The sequence below is a fragment of the Aplidium turbinatum genome, chromosome 7, assembly GCF_918807975.1.
Source record: "Aplidium turbinatum chromosome 7, kaAplTurb1.1, whole genome shotgun sequence".
Taxonomy (NCBI): domain Eukaryota; kingdom Metazoa; phylum Chordata; class Ascidiacea; order Aplousobranchia; family Polyclinidae; genus Aplidium; species Aplidium turbinatum.
The window spans coordinates 30031598-30044391 of NC_137478.1; the positions used below are offsets into that span (position 1 = coordinate 30031598).

At 37.8% G+C, this 12794-nt stretch overlaps 1 protein-coding gene across 1 annotated transcript; it reads left to right on the forward strand.

The window, feature by feature from the left end:
- Positions 1-723: 723 nt before the first annotated feature.
- On the forward strand, positions 724-3732 carry LOC145773985 (mRNA decay activator protein ZFP36L2-A-like). Its single transcript, XM_082585113.1, has 2 exons — positions 724-886; positions 1336-3732. The coding sequence occupies exons 1-2, from the start codon at positions 821-823 to the stop codon at positions 2407-2409; spliced, it is 1140 nt and encodes a 379-aa protein (XP_082441239.1). The 5' UTR covers positions 724-820; the 3' UTR covers positions 2410-3732.
- The last annotated feature ends 9062 nt before the right edge of the window (positions 3733-12794 follow it).

Sequence of the window (12794 nt, forward strand, 5' to 3'; positions counted from 1 at the left end):
GTAAAAGTTTGCAGTTTTGGTGAGTCACAGCACAACTTCTAATGATCAATTTCATCCAATTTGAATTTTCAGTCTTTTGTTTTTCTGTGTTGAATAAAAATGTGTCATTGACTCAATTTCTACAAATATAGTTTCGGGAGAGAGTTTGCTTTTTTGTACCAGACTGGCAAGACACAACAATACAACAGGGTTGAGTATTATAACAATATATTTTACATATTTACGAATAGTTTTAACAGTCAAACGTTTTCGGCTTAACTTAAGCTCTCATCAGGAATATGAAAAATTTTTAAAAAAAATGCAACAAATTTCAATTTCTTGAAGGTAACTAGCTAGCAAATGCTTTGCAAAAATGAATTCAAACCTTCATTTGCAATTTGCGCATGCAACTTAATTTTGAGTCACTAAGTGAAATCGTGTATTTTTTTTGGGTGAAACCAACTTGCTTCCAAAAACTTTTCTTTCGTTGACAGGACTCACACAAATTACTTGTTTTTATGTTTATTATTTTATCTTTTTTCTCAAAAAAAAAACTTCTTTTATCGTTTTGAGAGTTGAATTGAAAGTCTTTTGTGGACCGCAGACAAACAGGGCATTGTTTTGTCAGAGATAGCCAACTTTTTTCTTTTTTCTTCTCGTTTCATTTTTTTTTTTCCTAGAATATGATTGGCTTTGGAAAGGTATATAAAGGCCTGCAATTCGTACTTTCAGCATTCACACGAGTTTCCTATCAAAATTACGAAGTGTGTGCCAGCTGACAGAAATAAACGAACAAGCTGTTTCGTCAAGCTTTGTGGAAATTACCAGTGTATGTGCTGAGATGTCATCTGTTTTAGTATCTAACTACATGGGCATGAAAGAACGATTATTTCAACAAGAAGTTTCGGTAAGTAGTTGGAAGCATTGTTAAGTGTGGAAAAATTTGTCTAAAGTATTTACACAGACAAATGGCAAAAGTTGCTTTTTGCATTGCTGTAACGTTTCCTGACATTAAAACAATGTAAAAATAGCAAGATTTTGTCAACTATTATCAGGCTGTTTAGTAGTAAATGTTGCAGCCAGTTACTGGTAGGCTAGCCTGATAATTACAGTGGTAAAGGAGAATTAATAAAGGTTATAGCAGCAAACGCAGCAATTACCTGTTAAAAGCGTTAATATTCATGAATTTTCATTTATAATTTTTATACTTTTATTAGCTTGGTTAAATTTTGAAAAAATAATTTAAAAAAAACAAACTGCATGAGTTTATTTTCCATCTTTTGCAATAAAAATGACATGGTACAATAATCAAAACTGCTGTGATGACAATTCTCTCACCATTTGTTTTATTTTCAGGCTCAAAACGCTGCACTCAGTCAACAATACTTGGACTTGTTGAGCCAAGCAAGTGAAACATCGGGGCTAGGAAAGACCGATCTGCCGGGTTGCCGAGGTGGAATTCCCGCCAATGGTGTCAGCGTGCCACCGATCACCAGGCGACACTCATCATCCATGTTTGTTTCCAATTCCACTCCTCTTACTCCGTTGACTGAAGCGACCGGTTTCTTTAGCAACGTGCTAGGGTCAGGCCTTGAAACAGTAACAGAAGAACGTTTCAGAAGTCGGGCGTTCAGCGAAGGAGCGTCGATGTTAAACTGTGATCCTTCTTTTGACCAACAACAGCAGGCGCAATCTAGCTCCAGCCGCTACAAAACTGAACTATGTCGTCCCTTCGAAGAAAATGGCAGATGCAAGTACGGAGATAAATGCCAATTTGCTCACGGAAAACACGAATTACGCCACATGGTGCGCCATCCCAAATACAAGACAGAACTGTGCCGCACATATCACACCACTGGCTTATGTCCATACGGCCCAAGATGTCATTTTATCCATAACCAGGATGAACCTACTGTGGGATTGCAACGCCAAATCGCCGCAAGAATCCAACAAACTGCTTCCGCACCAGTTTCTATCACTAATCCAATTCAAAGACAAACTAGCCTCAATAGACCAAGCAATTTGCAGTTAATCAGCCAGCAACGAGGAGCAGGGCGTTTGAACAGTTATTCTTATTCTCCTCCACTTGAAACGCAGTCCCCGTTTTTTGGTGTAAACGAAAATGCTGTGCTGTCACCCATGTCTCCATTAGGAGGGCAAACTTTTAATTATAACAAATTTCCACTGTCTTCGAAAACGAACAACTTTGGACGAATGTCCGAAACCCGCCAGCCTTCACCCATTCAAGACTTTGCTGCCTTGGGGCAACTGACCGATCTTTCTGGGAGCGATGACCACGTCTTTGACTCGCCTTTGACACCCCCAGATTCTGACAGGGAGTCCGCTACGGGATCTCCTCCAGGATTTGCCGCCCCTGCTCCTTGCCCTCAACGCCTTCCAATTTTCAGATGTTTGTCTCAGTCCGAGTAAAAGGTGTAGTCAAGAATTGCTCTGACGACTCTTTACACATAAAAGTGATAAGAAATTTATTGTGAGAGTGCAGCTCTGTCTGAATATTCACCATATGTTCAGCGATCAAATGAGTCCTTTTTACATAGATCCAACGTTTACAGACGTTGAATCAATGTAAATAAGACTGATTTGGATTTTGGTTGGGTAGTTCGATGGTATGAGCCAAAATGTTAATCTTTGTATGAAAATTCAGTTTTGTGAAGCGTTTTGAGTTGCCTTGTTTGCTGCAGCTATTTTTGACAATGGTACATTTCATATTGTGCAGAAAACTAACAGGTGTCTTAACATACAACAATGAAACAGCCCGGATTTAATCCGCCTGCTGTGGAATTTCTTATCTAAATCATTGCCCCCAAGGTTCTACGTCATAGGTAGCCTGATGGGAGGTTCGCACACTGCGCGTGACCAAACCGTGTTATGTGTAAATGACGCTTTTATATTCTATTGAATAGTTCCAAACGGGTCGCTTATTGCCCGACACAGCGTTGCTCTGCTTTGTCATGCCCAAGCCAACGAAAGAACTGCTCGGCGAAGGAAATGACGTCATTGTGATGTCACAACGACGTCTCTTTCTTCTCGAGATCCGTGCTTGACTGTTTTTCTTTTGCAAAAAGCATAGTGTAAACTATTGGCGATACCCAGCACTGCTAGTCGTGATTTTATGTTATTTTTGTTCCTGGTCAAAAATCATTTAATTTTACACTCCAAGCAATGTGAAAATAAGTGATTCTTCACCGATTGTTCGTCTGCTGCTTAACACTGTTGTTTTTAACGATTTTCATGATTTTCTTGTATGTATTTATTTATGTCATGATTAGATTACTCTCTGATGGCTATTTCGATCTCTAGTCGTGTCGTAGAATCGAATTCCAAAGTTTTTAACCAAGTAGTTGCAGTTCTTGTTTGTAAGACGAACCATGTTTTGCAAATGGCAAAAGTTTTTCGTAAACTGAAAGCGAATGTTTTTTGTTGGTGGTGATAACTTTTTGGTGATGACAGGTGTGTATTTTCATCACTCGGTTCCTAGTTATGTCACTTTTGCATTGATTAACGTCAAAAGACGAAAATCATTTGTTGAAATGACACAACTGGTAAGCATAAGGTCAACCGACAGGTCACAAATGACCGGACATACTCAGGCATTTTGCTCTAATTTATTATTATTCTTTGTTTATTCTATTTAACGACACATGTTGCATACAACGTGCGCTTTTACGCTTTTATAGTTGATAGTAATTATTAATATTCATAAAAAACACAAATCAAACAAATTGCAAAGTTTCTTGTTTGCGTTTGGAAGCAAAAGGTGGTACAGTATACGATTTGAGTCAGAAAACAGCAAGCAGAACTTCGGATGCCAGTTTATGTATTGAGTTCTAAATTACCATTACATAACCTTGAAAATGAACTAAGGAATGACTGTAGAAAGACTTGTCGTGGTTAGAGCGAGCAATAAAGATAAAGAAGTAAAACTTTAACTTTTTAGCTTAACAGTTTTCTGCAAATATTTGCCAGAAACCTTGTAAGAAAGTGATAAGAAGGTATTCTGTTTACTTACAAGCCTCTTTCATGCGATCGCTGGTTATGGGTTTAAAACGCATGAGATAGTATCTCGGTGACGTATTTCTGCAGTCTTTTTCTATCTCAAAGAGCTGCAGGCGCAGATAGCTGCGATAACGAAGCATTTCTCAACCCATTAACTCACTATCAGTGAAGTGTTTCAACGCGATCGGTATATTTTCTAACACTAACGTCTTCGCAACGTTATCAAACGTCTAATTTGTGGTGATGTGGTTTGTTTTGAACATGGAAGCACCCAGCGCCTCTAACCATAAGTTGAGCTTACCACAACGGGCCCATTGTATTGTCAACCCGATTAAAGTAAGCTATTTGAATTTCCATTGGGACTGTTTGAGATACAGTCTGTTTTGCTTGGACGCTAAGGCATATTCTTAAGCTTGATACAAAATTGGACTGTGTAATTATTATAAAACAATATCTTGCGCTTTTTGGTGATTGCAAACTCTCAACAGCTAATGGTAGCCTCGTTTTCAGTCACCAGAAGAACGACAAATATTATTTTTTTTAATCTTGGTAACGTTTCGGGTAAAATGCATTTTCGTTTCGTTATGAACTCGAAACGCAATGGTTTTCAAGTCTTTCATGTTCAGCTCAAAAAGGTTTCTTGACGACAGGAGATGATTCTGCAATTAACCTTAAGGGGGGAAGGGGGCAATTTTAACAACACAATGACGTGTAGGTATAACAATAATTAATCTGATCTTGCAAATGATTCACTAATAAAATCAATTTTCTGTGCTTTGGGGAGGCGATCGCCCCTTTGTTTTTCCACTGTGTGACGACTGACGAACAGTCCTAGTTGCCACTTCAGTGGATCAAGTAACTATTGACTTCATAGCAATTTAAAAGTTTACAAGCTATTCAACTAAGCAGGTGCCCGGGTACTAGAAATTCCACGCAATCGTAATTTTCAATATTAATTTTGTTATTTAGTCCAAAGTGGTAGTTGAATTCCAAAACAAGTGCTTCCGTACAAATTGTATTCCAAAGCGGTATGCTGATCTCCATTTACCAGTCTTTCGAATATTTATTGTTGAAAGTCACATGTGTTTAAACCCAGCTGATCACCAACCAATGGATTGATGGCCGAAAATCAAGATGAATACTGTGTAATGTGTATGAGCAAACAGTAGCCTACCCCACGTTTTGAATAACATTGAATGTTAGCAGCACTTTTAAATACCGTACCATCTTTTGCTTTTCCATTGGGAGTGGAGTTCTTCGCCAATTCAGAGGCCAATCTAGGGGGGGGATCGCCCTCCTACCCTTAAAACACAGAAAAGTAACTATATTCATTGTCTATTTGAAAAGTCGGATTAATGTAGGTATACCCATATACATCATTGTGTTTTGTTGAGATCATCCCCCTAAGGGTGCTCGCTAGATCCACCCCTGTCGCCAATATTTGACAAGAAATTAACAGAAACAAGTTGTTGTTGTAAAGTATTTCCTTGATGTTCAAATTAACTTTTTCTAGGGAAGAATTTCATTTAATTTTTGCTAAAATGATTTTTTTTCGAACTCTCACACAACAGTCACTGAACTGTGCAATGTATTCAGACTTTTCATTAATTAAATGTCAAGAGATTAACACGTTTTCTGCTGTAAAACGTTTGTAACCTTTCAATCAATGCACACGTGCATAGCCCCTTGATAATTCTAAAAATACTACACTTTACCATATTTTGCAAGCAGACCTGTCCTTAAAAAACAAAGCGTTCTGCACTTTTGCCACAAAATGGTTTCAACGTAGGCTACATATCATTCTTGTTCAAATGGAATGCATACGTCAAGTCAAGTCCATTTGATTTGTACTTTTTGGAAAGCAGAAAAAAGCTTCAAAAGATGTGATCAAGATAGCGGCTGTTATGATGATCAGCTTTTGAAGAAAAATATCTCAAATCACCTGCTAATGCCACAAAGTGTACAGCAAGAAAGTACAAACTGCTAGTCATGTCATCTTTGTACAGTCAGTAAACCAACGATTGCAAACGGTAGATCAATGTTAAAAAGGGTTGAGTTGCTGGTTAGGTAAGTGCTCTGTTTACGAAACACAAAACGAAATGACAGTAATGAGACATAACTACCCTGAACCCACCCGCTACCAACTCATCCGACATCATCCACCGATATTAAAAATTAATTAAAGTCATCAAATTTTATGAATGCTTAGGGTTGCTTGTTAAATCAAAACATGAACGGTTGGTGAAGTTGATAAATTTATTATATTTGAACTAGGTTGCTGATAAAAATACTAAAACTAGCTGCCAAGGCTACAATCAATGTAGCGATTATTGAAGCTGTAACTAACCTTTCTATCACATAATGACAGCTTTATATTCTCATGTTTTTGTTTGAAATAGCCTATTCGTTCCACTTGGCAGACAGAGATAAACTTAGGTTCCCATTGGTAGACATTCTTTATAGCAGTATTGTAATCAGCCTGTATTCAAATTAAACGAAACAGTTCAGCTTTTGCTAAATTAAAAATTGAGTTTCCAAACTTTTTGCTTGCTGTTTGTATTCAAATGCAAAATGTTTTGCTCAAAGTCCGGTGCTGGCGTCGTACATGGCACCATTAGCCTTGACAGGGGTTCCAGGGGGTTCTTTTAGACCCGGGCCCGGAATGATTTTAGGGGTCCGCTACCTTTTCAAGGGGCACAAAAACTTGAAGAAACCACCTATTATTCTTTGAATGTAGTGCATTTTTGATAGAAGTGTATTGGTTTGGGGCTAGGCCGCTAGAGGATCTTATTGGTACAGAGTCAAAATTATTCTTTCAACGGCCCTGAATGTCAACGGCCCCAACTTTTGGACACGGGCCCAGGAAAATCTTAGGGGCTCATAACCTTTCCGAGGGGCCGAGTATCTCCTATTCTTTGAATGTAGTGTATTTTTGATAGAAGTGTCTTGGTTTGGGGCTAGAGGATCTCATTGGTACAGAGCCAAAATTATTCTCTCAACGGCCCTGAATGTGGCTCACACAGCAAGATGTTGATATTGTGATAGTAAAAACATTTATAGTAGCCCACTTAAAAACACTCATAGAAACCAATCAAGTTGTTTGTATTCTTGTCACTACGCCATTATTTTTAGAGTTCAGGTGTGTTGGCGTAATGAGTGCAGCAATATGTCGCACCAAGTCTGATTATGACACAACAACATTTTCTGTGCACAAACAATGCTACTCTTTGGGAAAGCTAGAATGCGCCCTCAACATTGAACAACAAGGAAACGACCTACAGCAAATCGATCACCCACGGAAAATGAAATAACTTCGGTTGGACAAAGTCATTTGGCAATTGTCGCAATCTAAGCAGAGTGTTGCGTTGCTTAAATAAAAAATGACGTTAAAATAACCAAATAGTTTGTCTTGCTGAGTTGAGTCAAGTAATTCATGTGCATTTCCTTGCAATCACTATTACTCAACAACTGTGGAGTAAAAATAGAAAAAACCAAGTGGTGGCTGAATGACTTATTAGTCAGATTGGCATTCTGTGAATTGGTCATAGCATCGCCAACAAATTGAGATAATTCGCTCAAACCAGGGCATAGGAAGCAATCCAGAGGTTCTGCAGCTTCTGAAAAAGTGGTCTGGTTCATAATATAGCTTATCGAACATCCTGTATAGGGCAACACTGTTCATGATTACGTTGCTGGCGTGGGAATTAGATTTCTGTCATTGACTCGTTGACTGAATAGGTTTGCAACTTGTGATTGCCTTTTTCTCAGCACACGAACAGTACTGTGCCCCACAGGACTTCACTTGATCCCCACAGGACTTCACTTGAGGATCGCAGCACCACATAACTTCTTTTTTTCTTTCATTTTTACTGAACATCAACCTATCCTGTTTCAACGGAATTTACCGATGCTTAACATTTGTCACATTAAGAACAGGGAAGCAGATAACTCGATGACTGATATAGTCTTTGGCAGCTTCCTGCCCTGTGTGGTAGCTAGATTGCTATGGAGCTACTTTATTCGTATTGTGTATAATTGTACCGTAGCCTACTATTCTAGAAACAAACATAATAAAAGTTTTCTATCCCTCTCTCTCCCTCGAGCAAATCTCTTCTCTTTCACATTAATACAAAGTTTGATTTGAAGGATAGTTAGAAGCTGATTAATTTAAGCAACATACTCTCATTTCGATTCAAAATAGAACGAAACTAAGACAAAGGTACTGTACTTTGAGCCGAAACAAAATATTGTTTTGTTTTGAAATATTTTTATTTCAAGCTTCCATGGCAGGACTATAAGCGGTTCTTGTTGTGTAGCCTTCTATGTTGAGCTGCAAAATAGTGGTGCGTCTAAACTTGTCCATTGCCCCTATCTAGTGGCGTAGCTAGGGAATGTACCGCCCGGGGCGGATTCAGATTTTGCCGCCCCTTCAAGAAAAAGCATGTGAAAATAAAATACGCATTTTTATCAGATTATAATCAAAATCAAAAATCGTACTCTGAAAGTGCCGCCCCCCCCCCCCCCCCCTAGCTACGTCACTGCCCCTTGCAGCTGTGCCGTCCGGGTGGAGGCTCTTTAAGGAGAGTTTAATTCTATACATCCAGTTGAGGACTAATTCTTTGCAGTTCTTTTTACCACGCCACAAACAAAATTGTTTAGTAACAATTTGCTTTGTTGTGCAATACAATGCGCTTTCTCTCAAACATATTACAATAACTAAGCAAGTTACTTGGAACAAAGTTAACTGTGTTGCGTAAAAATAAACGACTTCTCTTCCAACGGTATTGCATTATTATTATTATTGACCTGTCCCACACCATTTCTACTTTACCTGTGGGCATAAAATAAACTAGTCAAAGGGCACTACATAATCTTCTTCTTACATGTTGTATGTTTATCTTTCAACAAGAAATAGGTATTTGAAAACATAGATTTAACGTTTGTTAACGTAGAGTTGTTGAAAAGTTTTCTTATCGCTTTAATGCAAACATGGAACAAGCTTTTTGTTTATCTGACGTAATCTAATCTTTCAATCTCACGATGTTATAACTTTTTATATCATTTTTTGACATTTAGTTTCAAGCCACAAAATTTTCGAGCAGGCTTAGTGGCGCACTAACTTTCATTTTTGCATCAGTTAGACCTGTGTTTGATTACATGACAGGTCATGCTCAAGACTTTAAAAACTGTTCCAATTTCTTAAAAACAGTGACAAGAAGTGATAGACTTGTTGTTGGTGACATTGCAAATATACCGTACAGTCATATAAAAGAAAAAGGATATGACCGATCAAAACTGTAGCCAGCCACTTGGCAATAAATATACCTTCAATGTCAAGATTCATATTTAAGAAAAATCAGCACAAGCAAAATAATATTTTAAATATAAGGACCTTTTTTGAATGCTGTATATTTGAATAAATCCACTTAATTCAAGTCTTCAACAACTGGACGTAAGCCTGGATATGAGAAAAAATGTGCCAGTTACGCAATATGATATGGTAGCTCATGTTTAATGACTATTAAAATATAAGGACTATTTGGAGGGCTATATAACCATTTGCCAAAGACAACAATGTGTATGTTTTATGATTTTTGTTCCTTATTCACGGGATAAAGGTTGTGGCTGCTGCTAGGAACGCAAATAAATTTAAAGAACACCTAAACTTTGAGTTTTGTGGCCGTGTTAACTACAGATATAGCCTATTCCCTTTCTCCGTGAACAGCTATTCAAACACAGTTTAAACTTTTCAAATTTTTAAATTTTGCCGCCTTTTTCCGTTTATTGATATGTACTGGTATATCAACTATCGTAGTTAGGAGTTTAGTTTTCGTTCTGGACCTGTTCATGGTGAAAAATAAAATGATATTATGATATGAAGGCATCATCTGAATGAGAACAGCGAAAGACAGAATGATGTGGAAACATATGTGGAGACCATCTGCCAGCAGTGGAATGACTGATGATGATAATATGAAAGTTGGCATGACAAAAAGAAACCTAAAAATTGAAGATTCCAACAATAAAGAGAGATGGAGGAGTCGCTGCAGACAACTGGTGGACCCTGATGTTTCGGAATGAAGACTGGGCTTCTTTGAAGTAAAATGGGTGATGATGTTTTCATATCAGCACCCATTAAAACGATTGAGAATGGTTTAAGGCTTTATAACATTTGAGGTATTTCCAGACGACAATTTTCAGCAAAGCAAAAAGTTTAAACTTCAGTTAATTCTTCTTTATACCGTGAAACAAGAATTACTTGTCTCACCGCAGATTAAAAGTAAAAAATATCAAAACTACAAGAGATTTGTTAAAACAACAATGTGGTTTGACGTTTGTGTATGCGTTTTTGTACCGTATGTGCATATCTTTGTAGCGTGTGTGCATGCGTAGGCTAAATCAAAGGTTCTTGGAGAGAGTGAAAGAAGTCAGTGGACCAAAAAGTTGTTTTGTTAAAGAAGCTCATGCTAAAACAGCTTTTCTTTTCTCAGCCCAGTGTGCTGCCAAAGCAAAATGCTGTGTCATTGGATTTGGCAGTCCTTGAAAGTAAACGAGATTTTAACATGAAAAACGCATAATCTGAAAATAGTTTTAATTCTGCTATTTCATTTAGACTCCAGCTGTTTATAATTCAATTTCTAAAGTTTACTCATAGTCCATAAATTGACACATTCTTTTGCAATTGAATTACATTGAAAAATATTGTTTACTGCAGAAAAGATTACGTCTAAAACTGACAATCCTTGTGTCAGATTGTCAGACGACTTTAAATAATTGACATAAAACTTGAGCGAGACACATATGAATAAACGATTGAATGACGTAAGCATTCCGGAATCAAACGTCACAGAAACCACTCTCAATTCCACGTGTCTTGTTGATGAAGTTTGACGGAGTGGAAGTTCTGCGTGTCATGAATGATGAAATCAAAGACTGGCTGCTCTCTAGTAACCTTCCAGTGTAGTCCGGGAACATCGTGAATCTGGGGTGATAAAAGGATAGACCCACGGCCCCAGAGGCTCACACGACAAAGATCATTAAAATTGATGTCTCTCTTGTGAATAGATTTTGTTGTGCTTTCTTATCAAAAGTCTCAACGCAAAAGAAAACATTTATCTCTTCTGGATTTCAACGCTGCAAAATAAGCTTGGAATAAGGAAGCCTCGTGTTCCCAGTCAACATATCAGTCTTTTTCTGTTGATTTAGCGTCTGATATGAGAGAAAAGACTGATTTGTTTTCAACCCTGGTTTGATATGCAACCAAAAGATGTTCCTCACTTCAAGAGCTGCTGATGTCACCGTTGAAGTTAGAATCGTAAAACGTGTTCAGCAAAGTTGCAATCGCAGCTTTGAGACGAGATCACATGCTCACGTGTCGTTTGTTATAAGGCGCGCGGCCCTGTTTCCTGAAAACAACCACGACTGTGTTGCATGCTCGACAAAATGGAATAAACAACTCATGGCATATGCTGACTCAACCTGGCATGAATGGCGATGTAACCGATGTTTCTAGACGTTCAATCAACGTAAAATAAAAGAACAATTTTTGAATGTTTGTATGTAGTTTGGTAAGTGAATAAGAGGTTGGTCGGTTCGAAACGAAATGAAGCCAAGAACTTTGTAACGAAACTAAACAAATTTTAGTGCTGAGCACTCGTAGGATTCCAGTAAGTCTTTGATGTGTGTTTCGTTTACGTTTCGATTTTGCAACAAAACCAAATGACTAGTTTTTCGAAAAAATATTAAAACCCCAAAATAAATGCATTGAAATAAAATATTTCAAATTATTTCGCTGTTTTCTTTGTTATCAAATAAGCGATTCGGTTTCGTATTTTCCTTGTATGAATAGTGAGCATCTTTTCGTTATATTTTTGAATTCATTTTAACATGTTTACTACGTAATCAGATTATTTCTTCATTATCCTCGATATTTCATGGAAGAAAGAATACAATTGGAGCGATTACTGAAGTTTTTGGTATGCCCAGACCTGGAATAGAACTCAGACGTACTAAGGCAGAGAACAAGTCACAATCTGGTTTGTACAGTGTTGGGCTTTCTTGATGCGCTTTTCCCATCTCACAAATCAGTCTGTTTTTACATTGATTCAACGTCTGCAAACTTTGAAGCAATTTAAAGAAGCATTGAGTTACTATCAGGCCTTAGTGAAGGCGTTTTGGTCTGTGAGAAACGTCTTTAAATGTTGAATCAATGTAAAAATGACGGATTTTGCAGTCTGGAAAAGGGTCGCCACGCAATAACACTTTGCAGTCACGTCTTTCGGTACAAAAAAAGACCAATTGCAGCTTTGGAGCACTTCCAACCAGTTTGAAGTAAATTAACTGTGGACAGCAGCCAGAACACCAATAAGCTGTAATGCAAAAAGGTCAATTGAAATATGGTCCTTGGCAGTACTATCTCAATTGAATGGAGCAAGATAAGAATATTCTGACACAAAACTGAAGCAAAAGAAACGAAATTAACCTGGCAAAAAAGATCAATGGCAGAATGGTTATCGCTATTGGCTCTAGTACTGGTAAATTTGGGTACATTTTGGGTCGATTCCAGGTTGGACACATCGAAGACTTTAAAAAATTACCCACTGTGTTCCTTCTTGGGTAAAGCAGTGAAGAAAAGCCATTAGGGAACGTTCAAATATTACGTAACGCTTTTTTTCCGAATTTTTGACCCCCCTCCCCCATGTAACGCCAACGTAACGCTTTTCTCAATCCCCCCCTCCCCCATGTAACGCTTTTTCACTACGAATTCAGCACAAAAAACTGCCATTTCGTACTCGAAA

Coding starts and splice junctions, on each gene's coding strand:
- LOC145773985 (XM_082585113.1), top strand. CDS start 821: ATGTCATCTGTTTTAGTATCTAACTACATGGGCATGAAAGAACGATTA. Junction 887..1,335: donor TATTTCAACAAGAAGTTTCG/GTAAGTAGTTGG, acceptor TTTTATTTTCAG/GCTCAAAACGCTGCACTCAG.